This window comes from Molothrus ater, chromosome Z (genome assembly GCF_012460135.2).
Source record: "Molothrus ater isolate BHLD 08-10-18 breed brown headed cowbird chromosome Z, BPBGC_Mater_1.1, whole genome shotgun sequence".
Taxonomy (NCBI): Eukaryota; Metazoa; Chordata; class Aves; order Passeriformes; family Icteridae; genus Molothrus; species Molothrus ater.
In genome coordinates this window covers 35444728-35469945 of record NC_050511.2, presented here as the reverse complement: position 1 = coordinate 35469945, position 25218 = coordinate 35444728, and the positions used below count along the sequence as shown (strand labels likewise).

The 25218-nt window shown below is 38.3% G+C and overlaps 1 protein-coding gene across 3 annotated transcripts in view; it reads right to left on the bottom strand.

Moving 5' to 3' along the window:
• The window catches only part of LOC118699417 (transducin-like enhancer protein 4), a 98550-nt gene that overhangs the window by 62982 nt on the left and 10350 nt on the right, over positions 1-25218 (bottom strand). For all 3 annotated transcript variants that reach the window (XM_036403427.1, XM_036403429.1, XM_036403428.1), the window contains exon 5: positions 3793-3855. In XM_036403427.1, coding sequence (XP_036259320.1) covers positions 3793-3855 — 63 coding nt within the window. The remainder of the gene's footprint in view (positions 1-3792; positions 3856-25218) is intronic.

Genomic DNA, 25218 nt, shown 5'->3' with positions numbered 1-25218 from the left:
ATTACAGCCTGTCTTCAGGGTTGCCACCAACATCCAAAGCAAAACTCACTGAAAAATGTGCTTTGAAGAAGCAAGCAGCCTCTGCTATTCCTTACTTGTATTATTTTGTTGTTTATGATACGTTTAGAGGCAGTACAGGTCTTGCTTAAGAACTGCAGCACTGCCCTTCTTGGAAACCCTATCTAGAGACAGCATAATGAGACAAGGCCATGCCAAAAATGCTACTGAGAACTGGAAAGGAAATACACATTTACCATGGAGTACAGCACACACTGTAAAAGCTACAAGGGACAAGTTGGGTCACTGCATCCAGGCACCATAACTCAGACAAGATATAATAACTACTTCAGAAAAATGTGAGAGCATTATTAGCAATATATGCATAAATTGCTAATGAGATGCATTCCTTGGCAGAAGGATTACAGATCTCTGAGAGTTTCCTTGCATTTACTGTTTAGCTCTAGTCTGGTGCAAGTCTGAGATGGAGGCAAATAATTCTGTCTTCTCAACCTCACATCTCAGACCAAAAGCTATTTCCTCTTGATCAGTATCTAAGAACTGCTACTCTGCTTCTACATAATGGATCTCATACTCCTCATTCAAATTTACTGGACTTTAGAAACACCTCTAAGGGAAGTATGGACAAAGAAGAGCAAGCATATTATGGTCCACACCAACCTCTTAAAAGAAAAACCATCAACTGATATCAAAAAGTTCAAAAAGAGAAGACTCCAAGCAGAATTTCCTCTTGATGTTTACATGTTTGCATGCCAGTGCTTTGCATTTTATTACACTAGAAGGTATATCTGACGACCTTAGTGTGCACAGGGAACTGAAGATGCCTCTTAAAAAACAATCCATCTAACTAGTTATTAGCTAGCTCACTGGCAGTTGGAAAGTAAAGTGAACCTCCCAAAAAAGTTTATTACAGCCTCCTTCAGCCTTCCAAAATGTTTACATTGAGGCATGTAAATTGACTTGCTTCTCAAGCAGCTTTTGCAAGTAGTGCTGAGCTCCAAGTTGCCACAACTACAGCATTTGCTGTACATCAGCCAGCTTGCATGTGTTTCATGAATATAAACACAGACAGTATTTACTCAAAAGAAGGTGACTGTGATATGTATCTCCAGACACACTGAAGAAATGCCACTATCCAACACTGGAGGTCATTCAGCACTTAGCCCACAATAACAGCCAAAGGTTGCAACTAGTCACAAATACCACCTTGAGCAGACAGGAACTAGCCCCAGCTTGAAAGCCACAGGGTTGTGAAAGTGTCATACTCTGCTGAAGCTGGTAAATTCAGTTGAGAAGTGTCAATTAGCAGAGGCACTGTCTATGGCTATAGACATAAAATTAATTGCACTGTACTGGCTAGGTCATTCAAGCATGGGAACACTGAACTATCTACCAACTGCAGCAGATTAAACTAAATTAACTGAATGACCACAACCTACACCCAGGCAGGCACCCCTTTCATTTTATGCAATAGGAACTACTTTGAGCACACTGGTATCTCACTGTATCACACAGAGGTGGAAAATGACTGTTGCAGCACAGGAAGCCCAAAACCACAGCAGAAATTGAATACACATTGCCCCTGAGATCCATATCACATTTTTGACCACAGAATCACTCTTTCCCCTACAAAAATGGGAAGCTTGTATTTCTTGGTGCTGTTTTTTACAGTCTGCCTAAACTGGAATAAATGTAAAAACAAGGTATCAGTTGACTCTGTGTTTAGGCAGGTTAGAAACTTTGTTTTAAATATATGCTTAGATGATGTACAGCACAATAAAACTGACTGAGGCCTGGAGAATTTACTGAATACTTTACTGGACTGCCCCCAGAAACAAAGCAGACAATAGTACACAGTAGGGTGATGTATTATATATGCATCCTTTTCACAAGAACTCTATGTGATTTTGCCCACAATTTCTTACTTCTAAGTGAGTTATCACAAGCCATTGATTCCTTAGAAAGTTAACAAGCAATAAGACAAGTTAACCTGGTGCTATTATGAGGCAATAATGTTGCCATCAGTGCATGCAACCACTGTATTTTGTTCATTTTTCCCTCAGGCACAATATAAAGAAGCCTGATCACATTTTTCAGCCACTATTCCACAATTAGACTGCATGTAAAATGCATAAACAGCAAAAGCATGCTGCAATTCAATTCTCTATTAATCTGGATGATGAAATAAAGAGACTTCCATTAAGACATTAACTTTTTAAGGATACAAATTAGAGAGAAAGCAAGACTATTAGCAAACTCAGACCTGAGGCTCAGTTCCCTTTTGACACATCAGTCAAATGTATGCCAATATATACTGATTTAAATATGTATTCTTACTTGAAGAGGTCAAAAAATCATTAAGATTTTCCTAAACCCATTACAAAAAAGTCACTGGCAGTGGCGCTGTCAAGACACGTGAAAAGCTTTTTTTATGCTTCCCCTCTCAATCCTTCCCTGCTGTCTGTATACAGTACGCTACCTCCGAACAGCAAATAAAACCATGTAACTGCACCCTATAGAGACTCTGAAGCAGTCAAAATACAAAACAGCTATATGTTTTAGGTCTGTGAAGGATTTGAATTCTGGTCCTCCAGCAATGGAGCAAGAACATTACACATTATTTAATTTCCACAAATCCATCTTCATAAGCAGAGAGTACAGTGGCACTCACAAACACTGTCAGGTTCAAGTTGATGGCAGAGTTCTTGTTTCAAATATACACAGATAGACACACATGTGGCATGGACAAAGCTCATTAGCTGAACAGCAACATGGAGCACACAACGTCTCATTTGCAGCCAGCTGAGCAGCTCCCTCAAAAAGCACTGGCATTTTATGTAACAACTGAAAAGCCAGGAGGAAGTCACATCATGTTCTCAGGCATGACGTTTTACAGATACAAAAAAAATACACCTTCCAATTTTGTCTTTGCAACTACATATTGTATTAAAATGAAACTGTGTGCTAAATTGATGCACACAAACCTGCACCAACAGATCCCAGTGTCCAGTCCCTTTCCTTTAGAGGGGTGGACAAGGGAGGCCAATATGCACCAAAGGTTTCCATTCCATGAACCACACTTCCTACTTACTTCACACACGCCAGTTGCTCGGAAGTTTCCTCATTAGCTCCCATCTACTCCCCCAAATCCCAGCACCTTTTAAATTATCTACAATGCACTCACAATAATACTAGCAAATCATAATTTGGAGAAAATTAATGGTTAGAGAAATTAGCTCACAGTGAGTTTCAATTTTCTGTTTATATTTCCCAAATACACAAAAACATAAAAGGATTTAAGGGAGGAAGTAATCAGGGATACAGAGAAAAAAAAGCCAGCATAAAAACTGTGTTTCTATGCCTGCTGTGTTGAACATCACTATTCATGTATCAAAACAGAAGTTTCTGATGAACTTTAAAGTTCACTGCCAAAGATGGAGCACAAATTATGCCTTTCTAGCATTTTTACAAGCTGTCTTTGATTTCAGACCCACAAAATCATAACTGCAAGAGAAACTACATTGTATGTTGAAGAAAAGTATTTAAACTAAAATTCTGCTTTAACATTACAATACATGCCATTTCATAAATATATTTAAATGATATTTTAATAGGCTTGAAGATAATGATGATAAAGTGATAACAGCACAACGGAAAGTCATCTACAAGTGCCAAGAGATCCATAAGGAAACAGTCTCAACACAAAGTCCCACATTTGTAATAGATACAATGATGCAATCGTTTAGATCAGAAGCAGTACAAATGAGTACCTACCTCTTGGGACAGGAAGGGAATGACTTGCGCACATATAGCATTCAGCCTCTTGACAATTTCTGCCTGTAAGTCACAAGAAAAAGAAGTTCAATTACATAAATTCCCAAATGCGGCTGTCACCCATGAACCCTAAAGAGAAATTTGTTTTCTCTCAACTCTGGCCATACTCTGGCCAGGAGATGTTCTCAAAATAACAAAAGTGTTTGCACAGGGATCCAAATGTACTTAGGAAGCTAGTAATTTCTGGCTAAAATATTTTCCTTAAAACCACTATTTCAAACTGATACAAAGTGTAGTTAATTTTGATTACATAATCACAGGCATTTAAAGAACAGAATCTTCAGGACATGAAACAAAAAAATTGTAAACAAAATTCTGTGTATCAAACTGAACTCTCTCTTATGATGCAAAAGGAAGGATCACTTCAAATAAGAGCAATGCCATTGTAAGCAAAGGGAACAAATACACTGTTTACTTGTAACAATGCATATCATGAGAACATTAGCATTGCAATATACAATCTTACTGATAATCATTCTACCATTTATTTCAGGAAGGAATACTGCAGCCTTGTAACGCACTTCTGCCGTTATCTATTCTCCTGGTTAGTAGTAGCTACTTTCATGTGGCAACTGTAACCACAAATTAATAATACACGATGTTTTATTTTCATATCAGAGATCAATTCTCTGTATTTAATCTAAAAATCTCAATAGAGACAGAGGAGGTCTGTTTAAATAATACAAGAATTACAGCTTCAGAAGCAGAATATTCAAAGCCACACAGACTTTCCTACCATAAATCATAATTTTCTTACACTAAATTCTAATCAGGATCAGTTCCTCATTTTACAATCGGAGAGAATGCTTTTCCTCTTGCAAAGTCACGAATCATGGGATGAAGACATACTAACATGCAATTTAGCATTCCTTCTTCTAAAAGCAAACCTTCCAGCCTTTTTGCTATGCTGTCTTTTAAACAGCAAACACTTGGAAAAGAATCTGTAGATCAGGAAGGCTCACAAGCAGCACTAAAAAGTCAGAAGTTCATATAAAAAAAATCTGGGTTCAAGGAATATTACAGTTAAAAAGCTATGTAACCAGCAGATATGGTTTGCAAGAGGTAAGAGCACATGTGAAACTAACTCTGCCCCCTTGTGCATACTGCGTGATACGCATTACTTAATACATACTATTTTGGAATACACTTCTCCCTTTCTCTGAAATACACCTAGATTCCCATATACTATTCACATAGCAATTTCTATGTTAAACTGTCCTTGTATCTCCTCACTGGTCTTCACTGTTTATGCAATTCCTCATATCATTAAATTTACGCATTTTAATGATTTTTTTCGTATTTGTTTACTACATCTTTTCTATTTATTCAGCAGCATAGGTATCTTATCAGATACTTTATAATATGTTCTGTTCAGCAAAAATTTAAATTATCCACAAATTTCAAATACATCTATAATATCAGATATCCCACAAGGTAAAACTTAAATATTCTTTTAAATAGACAGCATTCACTACACTAGTTGACAAGGAGATTTATAACTGCTTGTTACACAGAGCAGCACAGGGAGTGACAAGTTGTGGGCACCTAAGTTTCAGCCAGAAAGACTACATAACCCAATACAGCATTACTTGAACAACAGCATTTGATTAAGGAAATGTAGACTGTAAGAAAAGGCACAGCTGTAAAGTACCTGTTCTTAGTGGTTCTTAGTAATTTCCAAATTTTGGGTTCCAGCCACACTGCTATTTTTTTTTTTGAGAAATCTTCTGAGTGCCCTAAAGCCAGTGAGAAAACTACACATTCAATTCTTCAAGGCTTTTCCACATGAGGAGAAAATTCCCCAGTGCCCCTGTCTTGGGGTAAGCTGAAGCCACTCTGACCTGCCATTTAACATACACATGTGCCTTCGTAAAAAACAAAAAAAAGGCACATCATGCTTTCTTCTGCTGCAAAACAACTCCTCCCCATCTTTAAAATGCCTGTCATAACCTTGCCCTGCACAGCTCCCCAGGGGTAGCTGTTGGAAAATCCCTTTTCTACCACAGTTACATCAGCTAGATACCTTTACTGCACTGCTAAGGAACCAAGAACAAAACCAGCTCGAAGAGCCATGCAGGAGCTCAGCGTCTAATTTTAAAAAGCTTGTAGATTCATAGATTTTAAGGCCAGAAGGGACTGTTACAATTGTCTTATTTGACCTCCTGGGTAACACAGGCTGTAAAACTTCACTGGCTTCCCCATCAAACCCGTAAATTACCGTTCAGCTAGAATATAGCTTAGTCAACAAAAATAATTGTATTCAATTTACTTTGAGGCATTTCTTCTCAAGTAAGGTATTCAACCACAGATACTTCAAGTTATTTCAGTTATTATGTTTTTCTTTTGATCACTTCTCTTCCCTCTCCCCAACAGATGTATGTCTCCCTTCTACTGCTCTTCTGGCCAATGTGGGCTGAAATATATTTACAGAAAAATTCACCTCTGGCAGATTCCAAACCTGGGAAATGTTCAACTAAAAAGAGTTTTCTAAAATGCTGTAAGTAACTGAAAACAGGTGGCTGAATATGTACAGTTACACAACGGTAATAAATCTCTTGATATCAATCCCACTGGAGTGCAGAACGAGTCCTTGCATGCTGTATGCAGGGAAGTGAGCTGATGGAGACAGCACCCAGCTTAGCCTGTGGAGAAGAAAAATAGCTAAGACAGGTTCAAGTGATGTCAAAACATCCCTCAGCAGCATTTCTCTGCTAGGCCAATCACAACAAAGCTAAAAAGCCCTTGCTATGCCGAAGTGTTTGCATTTTTTCTTTATTAAAACAGTCTTCACTTTCCCTAACAAAAAGCATCCCCAGTTGCTTTTATGGTTGTGTATACAGTTATCATCCTCCAAACTCAGGCAGCAAGGAAACAGCCCAGCTGAGCAGCAGCAGACTGCAGAGACACAGCATGACTGAGACACAGACTGCCTACCTTTGGAGACCACATGCAGTCTGAAGGCATAAAGGAAAACACTGTGTACATGCACAAATGATAGGAAGGTACACACTCTGTACCAAGAAAAGTCTCACACTAGACATTTTCACATGGTAAATATAAAGTACACTCTGTCTCAATACTTCAACTGTTTCGACAATTAACTACAGGAGATAATGCCACAGCAACAGGCTTGATTGTCTTCCACAAAACATACAGGAGAAAGGAGTTAGCTGCCAGAAGCTAGTTGGATGGGATTCTTGAGATGCTGCCCTGAAGCTTGAAGGTGTAGGTACTGATGACATAGATTAGCATCTCAGTAGACCTATTTCTAGTACCCCTGGAGAAAGCCTGGAAACTCATTCTTCTTTGCCTAAGGTACAAACTCCGACACAAGGTAAAGCACAAATTCACATTTCTACTCACACACATTTTTACAACCCTACATTTGAACAACAGTTCAGGATTTCTTTTTTCTATTAGGCATCAGGTCAATAGGTTTTTCATGATCAGTCTAACTGCCAGGAGAAGGAGAAAGTATGATTTCATAAAACCAGGCATCCAATTCCTTACACAGAAAGTCAAAATTGCCTCGGAAACACGGCTGCTTCCAGAGTCATCTAATTTTACCTCTTTTGTCCCATAGGACCAGGCTTTAGAGAGGCTTCATTTATTTACAGGCCCTTCCACTGGGCTTCAGTTATCAGCCAGCAATGCTGTGGACACACACACTTCTAATGGCCTATGTTTGAAACCAAGTCTAATCTGATGGCGCGGTGCCCAAACTCCTTTTCCAGCATAGCCATTAAAGGATGTAGGTTATTGCTGTTGTCACCATTGATATTTGTCATTGTAATGTAATTAGGGCCCTAAAATGATGCATTACAGCCCTTGGCACAGCTTCTATTAAAATCTTTTCTTCTGCTCACTGAACTGCGACCTGCTTTCTGATGAATAACAGACAGACAGCTTTAGGGTGAGGAACAGATTCATCAAAGTAGTATTTTCTAGCTCTGGAAATAAAATAAATAAATAAATGAGTACAAGGGCAACCTAAAAAGAAAAACACAAGGGGGGGATGAGGGGGAAGGAAAGCAAACAGCATACTTGAATTTCATCTGACCACTTGAAATTCTGATTGCATCTAATGAATCTTTCTTAGGACAATATATTCCCAGCCTGTGAATCACATGGTTAATCAGGGCTCTAATCTGCTATCCATCAGCCTATGCCAGCACTGTAAATTCCAATTACATTTATAGGTTATGTGGGTCATGCATTCCCAAACAACTATATTCACGGATATCCCATGTAAACTGGCACGTTTTCTGAAATGCTGTTGTTAGTGTTACTGAATGTTATAATACTATTCAAAGCTTTATGAAAGCTCCGATAAACAACTGCTAAATTATTGCCTGTGGATACAGCGTGACGCTCTGAAATAGCATTAATGGCCCAATAAAAGGGTGACTGCTCATGCCAAAATATAAAAAAGATAGCTTTTGCTGCCACAGTTTGTCAAATCTGTTAACAAACAGCGACACTTCTATTACTCCTTTCCCTGAACACAAAAGATGCTTGGTTTTTTATAAAAAAAACACCAGCATGGAACCAGAAAAGATGAAGGAAAGGCAGAAAGGAAAGGCTTGTGCTCAAATCGCCTTTTTGCTTATGCAATGCAAGCTTGTATTGTTTGCATCCATTAGGAGACACCTACAAGACACTGCTTTAAAAATTTTGATCTCTTTTCATTGACATTTACGTGGCATCATTTTAAAAAGAGAAAGATTAAATATTTATTAACTACAATGTTAACTTTTTTCCTTTTTTCTGCATATGAAGAGATTATAATAAATCACTGTGCCAGAATCTGATCCCAGTAAAGTTATGAAGACCCATATCAGTTAACAGTCCCCTCAGCATTGTTGCAGGGATTCAACACAAGAGCAAAAGCTTAAGTTTCTGATTCAGACAGTGAAATCTTTTTAACCTGAAAGTTAAATGGTACTTTATTTCCTAAATACACCCAAAACCCTGACACCTTAAGTTCAGAAGTGCCTATAAAGCATTCTGAAAAATGTTCAAAGATAAGTCTGTAGATGAGACCATACCTCAGGCCACTTGAGGTGACCCAGTAAAGCTGGTCCTTGGAGTACAACCATGGCTCCACAGCTATCAGCTGCAGGAAAAGAGGACCATGTGATGGACCATTAGAATCCTAAATCCCTTTCAGGATGGCAACATAATGGTTTAAGTCAATTTACCCTTGCCACACAAAGCTAAAATAGGGCATAAGCACTCAGTTAAATATGTTCACATGCCTTAATTAGCATTTCAGCATATGTCCCAATTCTTAGCACTGATGGAGATTAAAAAAGAAGCAAGAGTCATATAAACTCCAGTTATTAAAGTATTCAGAAATGTTCTAATAGATAGAGAGTTCAGAATAAATTTGTTGCTCAAAAATATCTATTTGCACTCCCTTTTTCCTGGGAAAAAAAAAAACATAAATGATTCTGTGGAAAAAAGAAAATTGGGATCTTATTTATAGCATATAAACTTTGGGAAAATATTTCCACTATATTTCACAAAGTTCCCTGGTTATTACAATTATAAAAAATTGCTGGTAAAGAATTACCACTGGAGCCTCTAGGTTTGTCAGTGGAATGGAAACAAAACTACTATATATGTATTGTTGAAATAAACCAGAATAATAAAACATTATTGGGAAATCCATTTCAGCAGCCAGTAGGAAGAAGAATATATGCAATTACGCTTTCAGAAAAATAATCTGCAACAACTGTTATTTCAGGTTTAATTTGTTCTACACAATGCAGCCTTTGCCAAAAAGATCAATCTAGTTTATTAAGTGCTTACCAAGAACACACGCACACACCCTAAACAAGCATTTCACAAATTAGTGAGAACAGAAAAACATTATTACACTGTATGAAACATACCATGATTCTGAATAAAGCAAGCAAAAAAGCTAATCTTAGTATTTTACAGAAAATTAACTCTTCATTTATAAAGAAGAATGTGTTTTGTTTTAATCACAGACTTTTGTCTGGAAATGCTTACTCCAGTTCTACAGAACTGGAGGAAATACTACAAGCCTTGAATATAAAATTTTCTTTTCAGCCCTAAAGGAATGGTGTTTAGAAACCAAGACACAAAGAGCCTACCCTTGTAGTCAAAGCAAGCGGAGGGAAAAGAACTTCTTACTTTCTGTCGTAAGAAGGACACTCAATAAAAAAGATCTTCTTCACAAAGCCAAATTGCTGATGTTTAGGAGAAACAATATTAGCAATGCACATACAAGCAACCACCACCATCAGACTGCCAAATAACTACAAGTACCATTTCTCCACCTCACTTTCCTACCAACTTTTTTACATCTCAGCAAAGCTCATAAAGTGATGTAACTTTCCCTTTGCAAGTTAATTCAGTGTTTTGTAAGTTAATTTATTTGTCTATTTTGCAAAAAATACTACAAACAGCAGCATAAGCAATAAACTGGAGTGGAAGACTTCTCAAAACCAATTTTCTAATGTACATACTGCTCTGTGGGCTGCTGAAGTGAATTGATAAGACACAGCTTTTATTTAATGTCTTGAGAATCACATGGAGCTGAACTGAGCATGAAAGGATACATCCTGAATCATTCATGATTAAGACAATGAAAAGCAAGTCAACTAGGGTGACATATAAACATGCATCAGGCCTGTCACCTGATGAAGTTGATGGTATTTTGTTAAAATCAACTTATATCAGCAAGCAGGGAAACAGAAATGCACAGCCTGGACAATACCAAAGTTCTTCAGTTTCTCAGGCAGCCATGAAGCTGCATCCTGTCCTGCCCTGATATATGTACCTGCAGCGCATCCAATAAACGGCTGCAAGTGGAACTTGAAATGACAAAGACTGGCTTCAATTTCCCTTCCTCAAAGGCAGCAGGAAACACTTGCTGAAAAATCAGACAGAAATGAGTAAAAGGACACTGCCGCAGGAAATACTGTTTCCGTCAGTAGAGCTCTGAAGTCCTCTTTAAGGTACTATGCCTTCACCTACAAGCAATCCTCAGCATTTCACAGCAATGCTTTTTTTTTTGTGAAATATGTCTTCATTACATAAGGATGAGAACTTTCCACCACTCTCTACCAATTTTTAAACTGTGACTTCACAGTTAAATAAAATACAAAAGAAAAAAGTTTTAAACTTACAGACCTATGGTACCACACTAAGGCAGCTTCAGTTCGAAGTTCAGTATTTTGCATCTGTTCCCTAGCTGCAATTAGTTCAGAATTTCCTATTTTAATCTTTCTCATAACTGCTGAAAGACAATAGCACATGCACAATCTTTTATTACTCAATTTCTGCCCTCACACTCTCTGCCAAAGAGTCTGACCACAGTTCGGCACCTGCTGGAAATGGCACAAGCCAGTCTGAGCCTGTCCTTGCAGCTATATGCATATATTGGTTTTAGACTCTAGTTTTAATTTAGTTAGGGGAAGAAAAGTCTCCTATGTATTTATTTACATCACAAGATTTTTTACACTTTGTTTCACACGGGTGACAGGAAAACTAGTCAGAAAGGAATACCGAGATCAGTAGTTTTAATGCTACATCATGAAAAATTAAACAAAGACAAGAAAAGATTGAGAGAGCAAAAACCTGTTCTCTGTAGGTCTGTGTTTAACTTGAGGTGGTGGCCTTAACTGCTCTGAAAAAATATTAAGGGGGTAAGATTTCATTGAAAAGATGAAAATATCTAGCATTTTAATCTAAAAGAAACCACACTTTTAAAATTTACATATACTGTGCTCACAAAAGAGGGTTCTGATTTTTAAAAAATAATGTTACCATAAACACTGCAATAATAATTTTCCCCACTACAAAATGGAACCGTCAATGTCCACTTCTGACCCTTGTCAGAAATTCACTTTTGTCAGCAAATGCATATAGAGGAAGACTCATAAGTAGCTATAGGTACCTGTTATATTGCATCCACTCTCTGTATCATGGCTACACTGCTTACTCTGGAGCAGCATGGTTCAAATGTTAATCACTTAGAAGCCAACATGCTACCAGAGTTGAGAACTGCAAAGACTGTGACAGATATCAAGTTACACCTAAAAAACTTATACTTTACAGTCCTGATACATGCAGAAAACACTGTAACCAGTGGCAACCTACAACAGTCTGCAAGGAAAGAAAATTAAGTTTCTCCAGCAAGTATTGTGGTCTTCCAGGTTTTAATGAACTACATAAAACCAATCAATAAACTGATAAAAGCGGCAATCAGAAGTCACTCATAAAAACAAGAAATACAATGTGACTGCTGAACTCAAGTTTATTTTCTTCCAAACTCATCTGAAAGTCAGGAAACAGTCCTTCTACATCAGGAACAAGACTATTTCTCTTCCACCTTTGGTTTCCTTTGCCGGCCTCAGCCCTGCAGGTTAGGAAAGGTGGAGTCCATAGTTTGTCTGATTCATTGATAGTCACACCTTGATTGTGTTTGCTTCCAGAAAAGAAAATACTGAGAATAAACACTAATCTATTTGGTGGATTTGTTAATTCCATTTACAAGAATTCTGAGTGTTTGGAAACTTTGCTGTGTATTACCTTCAATTATTCATTTCTTCTTCTTACCCAGCAATTTCTCAATACATCACAAACAGCAGTCAATTAGCTCAAAAACGAAAAGACAGAAGGTTTTTATTTAAAGGAAACAAAATTTTAACTCATAGCCATTACCATGAAAATGAGCAATACTCAGATGCAATTTCTTCAGATTAACACAATAGATTTTAGTATTTGAAACAATAGACAAAAATATTGCCCCTTTTAAGCCAATACAGAACAGCACAATTTTAATATCTCTTAAAGAGATGAAAAATCAGTGCAGTGGATTCTGTGGCAACAGTATTTTCAAGTTTTGATTTGGAATCCTTATAAAGACAGAAACTCAAATAAGGTGTTAGTCTCTCATATTTTAAACCAACTGAAGTATGATACCTGCTAATTCTTTCTCAAGATAAATAAATGATTCATACTCTATCAAATCCCAGTTGCTGGAATAGTGTACATCTGGGAAGCAGAATATGTCTAAGACACCTATCTCCCTTTCTGATCTAAAGAGTTTTTTGTTTGTAAAATCAACATACTACAAGTGGAAGTTTACTAAAATACCATGAATGTATATGTAGGACACATTTTCTTTTACTCCAAATTTAAATTGAAGTTTCAGCTTCAGGCATTGGCTCATGATTTCCTCATGCTTGAGATGGCAATGACACAGACCTACAGAAGCACCACCTAAAAACTTCCAGTACCCTGTAGGTCACAGCAGCTTGTCAGTAGAAGCTTACACCATGGATGACACAGCCAGTGAGGATCCCAATTCCCTTTCTCTGGAGCATGTAGCCCTAAGGTTACAAGGGATGGTGCCATGGAGTTGGGGAGCTGAGCAGAATAGCCAACAAGTAAAGGCTGGATATTCCACACTTGACACATTTCAGTATCATCTCACTCTCAGATGATACTGATTGCTACTTGCACTTTAAAAGTAAAAGACTTGCTGAAACCAGCTCAACAGGAAGGGATTCCTGATACAGCAGAATACTGCTTTCTGAAGAGGAACAACAAAAAAAAAGACCATAGTTCCAAAAAGGCCATAGTTCCACATATTTTCTTCTATCAAGAAGAAAATACTGATATGAATTGTCATTGCTCATAATTTCAATGATCATTCATCATAACTACCTCCCCCGAAAATAACTATTCCAATTTCAGCATTTCTGCAATTAGGATTTCTTGCTATTTTTCCTCCTAAGTGAAGGACAATGAAAGAATAAGTCTTTTAAGCCTTTAACATGTGAATACCTAACAAATGGTAGTTTCACTAGGGAAATACCTCTAAAATAATCAGGTTGTTTACAATTCTCTTTTCAGCCTTCCTAAGAAGACATATTTGCAAAGCAAATTCTAAGACATTTGTAAGACATGCATGCTTAATATGTTCACAAAAATTCGCTTGTCCAAGACAGCTGGATACACTAAGTACATCTTGGTGTTCAATTCATTTGAATGGCATTTCCCCAGTAAAACTCCTACCAGAACAGACAGAATCTGAGTCAAGCAACACATAATGGCATTTATCTTTAAATTACGTCAGCATTATTGAAGTTTTCACACACTCTTCATCTAAAATGGATTTCAACATAAAATAACTTTTTGTAGAAAAGCAAAGTTTAAGGCAATGCCATAAAAAGCAGAACAGAGGAGGAATAGATCAAGAAGAACTATCTGGTTAGGAAATGCAGACTTCATTAAACGTTTTCCAGTGTGTAACTTCCGTAGGATCACCCTTTGTGGAGAGCTACTATGAACTGCAGTAATTCCAGACAAATACTCAAGACACATGATATGTTAAATGCGCTTGTCATGATACTACACCTATAAACTCTAACAAGAGCATCTAGAACATGGTAAACACATGAAATATAGGGGCAAATAACTCCCTAAACAGATTAACCATGTGATTAAAGCAGTTCTCCTTAAACATGTTAATATTAATAGAGGCATCAGTCAGAAGAATATTCCTTCACAAAGTTGTACCAGTTTCACATCCATGATCCTCTACTATAAATTATGTCTGGGCCAGAAACATGGATTACACACTCACCAGCTATGATGCACCTAGGCAGAGAAGATGCCTTAATCCATAGAAGTAGCCCTTAATCCAGTTACTCCTTCTTGCACCATCCTTCTATTGGTAACATTTTTGTGGGCATGTGATAAGCAATGAATTTATCCACACGGAAGCAGAGCCCACTTCCAAATGAAACAATTACTTTTTTTCAAATATACACACCATCCCAGGACTAGTCTACCACAGGGTTGACCCAAATGCAGGATCACCCCTCACATTACCACTGGCGTCTTCTGCCCTCAAAGTGCACAGAAGACTTCAGCCCTCGACAGACAAAATCTCCAATGTGAGACTTTTTCTGAGCACTCCTTTGAGTCAGAAAACAAAAGCACAGTTAAGGGACCATGCAACAGCATTTCTGTCAAGCTGCTCATTTTATTAGAGATACCAGTAATTCTCTGGGCAAGATAAGACACCCAGTTCACCTCCTACACTACGCTGCCACCAAGTCAACATTGCTATCAATCATATCCTAATCTTTTCACCTCTCAGGTTAGTATCATGACTGCCTTAGCCTGAAGTTTCAACTAGCCTTTAGAGCACCTGTTAGATATCTGGTTAATCAGGTCACCAATATCCAACTTCACAGTGAATTCAAAACAATAAATAAATATAAGCTAGTGCAAATCAGTGGCAGACATACCAAGTCAGTACTGGTCAAATGAAGAAATTAAATACTGTGGTCGAAAGTGTTAAGAAAAACCCACACTCACAAAACAATGTATTTTTTTTCAGTCATAGCAGACAGAATGAGACAGCAAAACCACATTTGCATGCCCTGTCTGTTGTGGATTTAATGGATTTCTTGCTTTTTGACATGGAATAATTCTATGGTTTACCAAAATGCAGTCTCTGGTCTTGTTAATTTCACATTTAGCTTGCTAGGTCTGTAATCTTGCCACTCTTTTAATCAAAAAGGTTTCAGGAGAGCATTTACATGAAAAATACTCATTCAAATCCTAACATTTTACGCACAAAAATACATAGAGGTTGGATATATTCTGGTTTATGAAAATCTGTTTTGCACAAACTATGATAATTATTCCTTTTTGTAATAGCAGCTTCCCATGACAATTAGAGACTTAGTTGTGCTATTCTGTTTGCATTAGAAATTTGCCAGAAATATACAAGAAAGGAAACTTAAAATTACTGAACTACCTACCGATGGTTTGCAAACCTGCTTGTGTAAAATCATTATCTGTTTTTCACAAAAGAAGCAGAAAATGCTGGGAGGAGTAGGATGAAAAATAGGTTTGATGACAAGCAGATAGCTCAGACTGTGCTTCTTTTGTGTGAGCTTCAGTGAAGGTGTGAGAATAAGTTGGAAAATAGTATACTTCAATATAAAGTGAAATCCGTTTAAAATTACTGATTTATATATTGAAATAAGTCCATTTTCACTACTGTAACACAGCAAGTGTGTGTGAAAGCATGGGAAAGAGAAGTGAGAAAACATGTATTTTTTATGTCATCAACAAGGGATACAATTACTTCTACCATCACAAGTATAACTTCTGCTCCTCAACACAAAACCGAAGTTGCTTTAAACTAGCTACAGAATAACCCAAGGAGCTGGATAAATACTCAGCACAGTCAAAACTTGCCAACTCCTCAGTTATTAGGACCTGAGCAAGTCTGTTCAAGCACACCTGCGTGTACTTCAGTCACACTCTTAAATACCACCCACATGCACCAAACACCACTTTAACTCTGTACCTGTAAACAAAGTATTCAAAATAGATGCCATTTTTCTGCAGTCTAAAGCAATACTTTAGACTGATACTGAAGAATCACTTTCAATATCCATTGCAGAACCTGTGTTATGGTTGTAAATCTCCAGCTCCACTGACTAACCTAGACTGTACACTGAGAGATTTTATAGTTTTATTAAATTCATAGCTGCTCTGCATCCAAAGTTGACTCCCTTCTGAGGGAGGGTAACCACAACACGTAGAAGCAAACTGATGCTCGAATACAGAAAGTGACCTGCTTTACCACCTAAATTCCACTGCTCCACCAAAGTGGAAAAGCAGAGCAGTGTTGCAGAGAGAACCAGATATCAAATCTTTCTTTTATATTGTATTGAAGAGAGTCCTTAGACTAGTACTTCTTTTCAGAAGTTCAACTTGCATTTATGCTCAAATTACATTTACAGCTTCTCTTGTGTAGGGTATTTTATAGTGAGGAGTGATGATTCAGTCAAAGCTGTGATCCTCTCTACTGAATATGAAGCTGGTTTTTCCTAATCTTTTGATATCTCTCATTGTCATCACCTTCCTTCCTTCAACCTCTGCAATAAATAAATCAAGAAAGAGCCTTGAGGAATTCATTATGTAGTGGGCAGGTAAAAATACAATCATGCTTAAAATGAGATTGGGAAACTATCTATTTGAGAGCTACACCAAGATCTCAATTCTGATTCAAAGTCTGATGCCTCAGACTAATTCTGCATAGTTCCACATAGAACCAGCCAGCACAGAAAAGTGTATCAAACTCCCTATTATCCCTAACATTACAATGTAATTGCTTGTACCAGAGAACCAAAATCCCACGGTGCTGCAACCACTCATGCATACCTACACATGCATTGTAAAGGTTGCACATGCACACAGGTCGCATGAATACTACCACAAGGTAAGAAATTTTGGTTTTCCGCAAAAAATCCCACCCTGGTAAAAAAAGCAGTATTACCCCATTGTCCAAATGTAGAACAGAGGCTGAGAAGATGGACTACCACAGGCAAACTTCCTCAATACAAACCAAAGCACTGACTGCACTGCCACTGAAAGGTACATTACTCAAACCTATTAATTGCAGCTGGAACAGAAGATAGCAGAATTCACATGGGAAACAAAAGGAGGACAAAACTGTTTGGGAAAGAGCACTCTGCCCCAAGCATACCACCCTACTGGATAAACACAGCCACTTCTAAGTGACTCCCATGTAATAGCATCCCACCTCCTGTTTCTTAACACTCTGCTCTCCAAACAATCCCCTGTGCTAAGGGCAATGCTTCAGAGAACAATATTACTTCCACTTCCCAGACAGAGATCTGAAGCAGTGAAAGTCACAGGTGAAGTCTCCAGAAGACATGTAATGGGATTTTTAAAAATGTCTTAACAGACGAGACATGTAATTCTGCAGAATGTTAGCAAGAGACAGATACTCAAGAGGATTTTCTAGAATACCTAAGCACATGGGGGCTTCTACCCTTACTTACAGCTATGTAAATGTAGCTTTGCATCCTAAAAAAAACAGAGCATATTACCAGAAAAATCCCAAACTACAGTCTTCAGCCCCTAGTCTCCCCACTCAGGAATGACATAGTGATGAAGTCACCACGAGTTTCCATCTTCAGTACTGAAGCTACCCTGCTGAATCTTTGGCTTAAAAATTATCGAGTTCTTTGTCACACAGCTCACAACTCAGCCCTGCAAAAACCTGGTCCCTGCAACTCAGTCCTTCTCCAGCCATGTTCCCCAGACAGCTGAGAATCTTTGCTAGCATTTTATTCAGACATAAAATACAGCAGCAACACATTAAAAAAAAGGAGTGGAGATCAGACAGACTTCTGTGTAATAGCATAGTGGTTAAAGAGCTTAGTTGGACCAATTTACACATTACTTATATTCTTTCTTTAGTTCTCTTTCCCTGTCTAATAGGTTTCTGTGAAAAGTGGAAATATGCCCAATTCTTCTCTTGGAGAAGGAAAGTCTCTTTTCCAGTCCCTGCTTAGAACCAAGGTACATGAAAAAACACCACAGGGTAAACCATGTAAATAGGTTTTGGGCAGGGACTGTAACCCAGTACAAATCATCCAGCTGACCAGAGTCTTTCCAGGGGGGATAGCACAAACTGCACCTCTCCTCTTTCAGCTTTAGTGGACCATTAAGAATCTCACAGAAACCAGAGTGTTTTCTGCTGGGTATATCAGTCATTTTCCTGGGACAGAAGAAACATGGGTTTCTTCTGTAGATGAAAAAAAAAAAAAAACAGCTGAACTGAGATGAATCAAGAGTCCTGCCTTCTGCAGCTTGTTTAAGAAAAATTCATACTATGCTTCTACTTTGATATAAACATTAGGCACCACTCTTTGAAAAGTGATTCTGAAACTACTAAGCCAAGGCAATGTGTCCCAACAGCACCAACTTTGGTGACTTCAGGCAATGAGAGATTTGAGCCACTCCTGCAATATCAACATTCCCCTAAGAAGTACCCTCCATGTGTGCTAGATTTCTTTGGTACCATGCTGAGTCACTTACACCACAGACATCAAGCACTTGTCTGCTCTCGTCCTGCAGCCCAGTGGTGCAAAAGTGCCCACATCATTGCTCCCATCTTGCCACAGAGAGCAGTCAAAGTAGCTTATCCAAGGTCTCACGGGAATCCTTTGACAGCATAGTCTAGAAACTTGCACCAGTTTCCCTCCAAGCCCCAGATCCTGGCAGATGCATCTCATCCAGCTGAGAGCCTTTCTGCCTTGGTTTACATTAATACAGAGGGGCATTTCCTCTGTCTACAGATTTTCAGGCCCTCCAGGTCTGTCACAGGCTTGAAAAAAACCCTCTTGACCCTTAATGCAGTGCATACTTACAGCTGCATTTTGCTTTCAAAATGTGTAAACTAAGATTACCCCAGGGTTCTTTCACCTACACAAAGAGATGTTAAAAATCAAGGCTTCAGACAAAATATACACCTGAGTTCCAAGCACAAAAATAGAGTAACAGCAACTAAACAAAGGACAAAAGATAATTCCTACATTCATAAGGCCTCTATGCCCATTTGACTGAAAGAATATTTGAAAAAAAATGTTGCAAATGCAAAGAAGCTAGAAATTTGTATCTGCAAAGAAAAGTCTCGTGTCTTTCCATGGACAAAGGCTCTTTAGGTGTATAATAGCAAGGCTGCTAATATTAGTTTTAGAAGCATCTTGTATACATGCTCATCCTCAAACAGAAACCTACATCCTCAAACAGAAACCTACAACCTCAGAAAGAAAAAAGCAACCACATGTATGCTCGGGGAGGCCCTCTTCTTGCACCGTCTTGTGGTGTTGTTCCTCCTTGCATCTCTAAATACGTGATCAAACCTAAGAACAAGAACAATTTTCATCCTTGGTAGATGGTAGTTTTAGAAAAAATGTCAGAAAGAAACCATGCCCCAGAAATTCCTAGGATGTCACAGGCACACAGTTGTAAGACTTTTTCTTACGCTGCCAACAACTGAAACAGGAGGCATTTTTGGTGTCACTAGTCTATAGAGATAAACCAGGGAACTTTGTGGGGGTAAGAAAACTAACTGCCTTGTAGATACCAATGGAAAATATTCTATTTATGTTCTTCACATTCAAGACACATTATTAGCTTTGTTTTCCACCTCTAGAAAAGACTTAAAGCAGGGAGGTGCAAAGGAAGCAGGGTATCACTTTTGAATTAATTAAACCAAGAGCTTATACACAATTTGCTTTTCAAGAATAAATACATAAAAAATAACTCTGACATAAAAAGTCCCTTAACATTTGGACAAAGTTGCCAAGGATATTTAATACAGCAAATAAGCAGGAAAGCCTCATCAATGCTTGATTTTGCTGTTGTTTTAGATATTGTTTAAGAAGAGACAGAAAGAAAACATACACCTTTCCAGCAGAAACTAGGAAGTATTGATAAAAACTGTAAATAAGCAACATGTTCAGACTGCAACAGCCTTCTGCAACCAGGACAGAAAAATCTACTGGTCAAATTGAGTATAAGAATAGACAATCTTTCCTTTGTTATCACACTGAGACAAGCATACAGGGAGTGTTTTATGCCCAAAGTTTTTCAAACCTTGTGTTATTCAAGACTGTGGATGTGTATTTCAAGAGGCACCTACTTTGTATCTAGTCACACGCTCTACAAAATTACAGAAACCCAACATTAGTGGTGTTGTAGCTGACTCTCTTTTACACATCAGCACAGTGCCATCTTTCAAAGAGGGCACTAAGAAAGTGGATGGTTCTCAAGCAGAATGAATGGCACTGCAGGGAAGTAGGAGATGTGAGAAGAAAACCAATTAAACAGCTTCCTCCAAACATTCCCTTTTCTTTGCCTTCTCCATTAAATGGAAAAGTGTAAGTGTTGTGGCCTGGTTTGGTCTTACGCTCTTTTCTTTCCTTCTCCAAATGTTATCACAAAGACCTGACTCTGCTATTTCCAACTTCGACCTCCAAATACAATTAACAGAATAGCAGACAGGAGGACAGCTCAAGTATCTGTGGTGTTATATCTCCTGGTAACCTCTGGAGCATAAGGACAAAGGAGACTCCAAAACAGTTAAGGTACTACTGGACCTGGTTACGCAGTGAACATGGGTTTGCAAGGAGTCCTCTTCCTTCCACAGCAAACATCTTCATTCAATATTCAGTGATTCTCTAGAATCTCTCATCTAATAATGGATGTTAAGTAACTAAATCTTAGATCATGCCCCATCACGTACATATCACTACCATCCAGTAGAGAGACAGAAATGTCACAAGACTGTTGCAAAGGGATGCAGAGCTCACAAACTCGCAGTTGGAGAAACCCCAGCCAGTAATTTGTTACATGCTTTGAATTAAAAACGGCCTCTTCCCTGGATCTGAGGCAAGCAAGCCCCTGGATAAGCTTCAGCAGGTATCTAGAGCACAAACTAGAACAGCAACATTGACTTTTCTCTGCAGATCCACAGTACTTCATGAAGGACGAGTACTGAACTTTTTCCTCCTGCAGCCAGCATAAAAACACAGTGGAGACTCACATCCCTCTGAACCAAAACCACGACACAGTTTGGCTCAGCTGCTGGTCTCAAACACCCACATGGAGTCCATGTAGCCACTGGCTTCTTGGCTGTCAAGTGGCATGATAGTGGCTAATCCACTTCAAACCCAACACAGGACCTCTCAAGGCAGACAGGTGAAAATACAGCACTAGTTATTTTGTCTCCCTTGCACTTATTAATAGGAAAGTGTAATTGGAAAACAGCTCCGTGTCATCAAAAAGAAGTTGAGAATCATTTCAGATATGAAGCATGGCTGAGAACTTCTTATTCACCCCCGTAAAAGGGTAGAAAAGGAGAAAAGTGGCTATCCAAGATAAAAACTTTGCTCAAAGATTTCTCTATTTTCCCTGGTTTTTAAAAGTAACACTTGAATTGCATGATATATAGGAGAAATTGTTTTACCATCACATATAGGTTACTGAGAGAGATTAATCAGATATCCAAATATTTTAATCTAGAACTCCCACTGTCTATCTCATTATAAGAAATGTGCAAAAATGAAGATCCACCTCTCCTGCCAAGAAGCAAAGAGACTTGAGAAAGCATTTTGATTACACTTTTTCTTTCTCTTCCTTAACCCCCAGCTAAAAGCTCACTCAAGTTTGCCTTGTGAATAATTTTAAATAATACTGTGACGTTAATATGGTAAATGATAACTTCATCCATGGAGCAACTGTCAGTAACATCCTGTAACCCTAACTTTGCCAGGTCTGAGGTCTATGCACCATCAAGCAAGCGTTCTACCACCCTCTACAAGGATCTCACCACTGTGCCAGTTCAGCAGGTTACCTGCTCCTCCCTCATCCACAACTGAGTTTGTTGCTGTAACCCCATGGGCACTCCTGAGTTCTGAGGAAACCAATTGCCTTGAGGACACAAAAGACCCAAGCTATACCTTTTTGCTGTTGTTCCTGGTATTAAAATGGTCAATGTTGAATTTCAAAAGCATTTACTGTCACTGCCAATACATACCACAATATTTTATTAAGTATTTGCAGAGAAGCATGTATTGGCCTTGTTCTGACTTGCTGGTTAAGGGTTCAAAGTCAGAAAAGACAAGGGGCTAAGATCCCCTTTGCTCTCCAAAGCACCCTTTTGCTGTAGTGTATGTGCACCATGGGCTACACCTGTAATTGAAACACAGGTGATGTCTCAGCAACAGCTCTGTCCTGCCCTCTCTGTGGTGCTACTCCTTCCTAGGGCAATCACTTATTTCTGGGATAAGCATGAACGGGGTCAGAGGGGGTTCTGAAGTCTTTAAACAGCCAAGCCACATCCATAAGCAGACAGAGTAACACAAAAGAGGTTTCCTATACTTCAGATACAGAGCAGCATTTTTAAAAATTAAAAGGTATCTAATGTAATCATACAGAACATGCACACACTTAAGTAATATAATACCAAACAAAATCTAGCAGCAGGGTCTAGTGTTATGCAGATACTTTTTAACATGAAGGGCACAAACTTTTACTTCTGCTCAACTGTGAGGTGTTCTGCCAAGGTTTTTTAAGCAAACACAAGAAAAAAGAAAAGCACATGTTCTTACTGCCAAATGTTTCACATCCCAAACTAACAGTGAAAAGTTTTTCTTCTTTGAAGAATTAGAATCTCATGCAGCAAATGTCAAAAACCTCTGTCTGTGTGTGATTCTGCAGAGAAGCTATTTAAATAGACCAAAAGAGAGGCCAACTTAGAAGATCACCACTCAAAACTATGTTCTCCACTTCCTTCTAACACATGAAGAACTGTCACCACCCTATCTCTGCCACCTTATGACACAAAAACTTAACAAGAAGTTCCAGAAAGATTCTTTCTATATTTCAGTTTGGTACTATTTTTCTTTAGAAGAGTACACCTCACACATTTTCTGAGAGCAGGAAATTACAACAAAAAATTGTCAGCTGTATCTCATACTCAGCTCCATTGGCTTTATCCTGAATCTTGGTATGTTTTCCTCCTTACTTGCAAAACAAACCAACTATGGAAGAAAGAAGTGAGAAATCTAAGAAGCATGAGACATGAACAGTTTGGCAGCTTAAAAGGAGAATGGAAGTAAAATGAACTCTAAACTTATTATGTTTATCTCATTATTAATCTTCAGCCAATCTCATGATATTCCAGTAACTGTCATGATTTAACATTTGGAGTTGTCAATACAGCATACCATACAACTACATAACCATAAAGAGACCAATTCAAGTTTAGTATGGGGACTATAACTTTGACTTGCCATACATTTGCATAGTTAAGTTTCTTAGCCATAACACCACAGTGTTCAATACCAGAGCGTTATGCACCTGTCCAAGGCTAAGGAAGACAATTTTTATGTCAAAATCCTATCCATACAGGCAAGAAATCACTATTAGAGTTCTATTTATTATTTGTTACATATTTCAGTTATATTTAAAAACTATTTTTTAAACAAAAGGAATATGGACACCTGCTTTTGACATTATGCCCAAAACCATTTCTGCTACACTGAACTACAGAGGTTGTGCCACCACTAAGACAAACAGTTATCAGGGGAAAAATTCAGAGATGTACTTGAAGTAGAATCACAGAATAGTGTGGGCTGGAAGAGATCTTAAAGTTCATCTAGTTCCACTCCCCCTGACATAGGCAGAGACATCTTCCACTAGATACCACTGGAACTGTAAAACTATTACTTTGAAGCAAGACAAAACTTGTAAGAATACAGATAAAAAGAAAGACAAATAGGTATTAAAACCAATTCATATTTTTGCATTTTAAAACAAAGATTTATTTTTAACTTGAACATTCAATTCTGACACAGAACAGCATTTCTTTTCTGTAGATCGGCTTGGGTTCCAAATACACTTTTGTCACCTGCTAGCTAATGCAAGCATCAGTTTATATAGCCCGTGTTTCACATTATCATCTTTGTTCTGCTCCCACTGAACCTTGCAGCTGAACAGGTTTTCTGAAAAGTCAGTGACAGATGTACACAGTCTGCAGACCACAAAAGTAACTTTTTTAACAATTTTAATTGCACTGTACACAAACAGACCCACAATTTTGTTAAGCCAAATTCTCTATTACATTCATAAACAGTACACTACAATTATCCATAAAAGAAAGAAATAAAAAGTAAGACCAAATTGACAATTCTGAATTCTCTATGTCTGAGAGCGTCGATGCTAAAATTTTTTCACCAGTTTTAATTCACCATCTATGGTATTCAATGTGATTGACTGGTGTAAGCAGCCCCTTCACATTTTGTAACATAAATCAAAATCAGAATCTTAAGGAGCTTACAATGGCAATTATTTCACATGCCTGAATCCTTATGTTTGAAGTTATTTCCTTAAGTGAGACAAGCAGCCAAACACTTTTAAACCAGCTTTACAATCAGCTCTGCAGTCTTAATTCTACTTTCCTAATGTCTGTTTTGTGCAATGAAAGAGCTCCTCTAGGAAAACTGGTAATGAGATCAGCAAGTGTATAACTAAAACCTGCACCACAATGCACATACACAATAGGGCAGGATCAAGTTTACACAAATGCTGTAAAGCCTGGGCATCCCAGGAAAGCAATACTTCTCTCTGAAACCTATCTGCTAATTAATGTTTTTTTCCTGTGCTGAATGACCTCAGCACTTCTTCTTGCCCCTAGAAGGACAGCAAATCTCACCACACAAAATGGTGCAAAATGGTGATGCATCTTCTCTCGCTTGGTGGACAGTAAGTCCCGATTGTTCCGAAGGAGCCTTATGCCTTATGTGAGCCTTGAGCCTTATGTGTCATATTTCCAGCCACACTGGACAACCCAAAGAGTGGTGGTGCCAGGCAGGAGGGGAGCTTCTCACTGCAAAGGTACACATCACCTTTCTTCTTCCCTCTGCCTTCCCTCTCCTCTGCCACTGCCCCAAAGGAACTGGGGGTTCTCGCTGGAACACT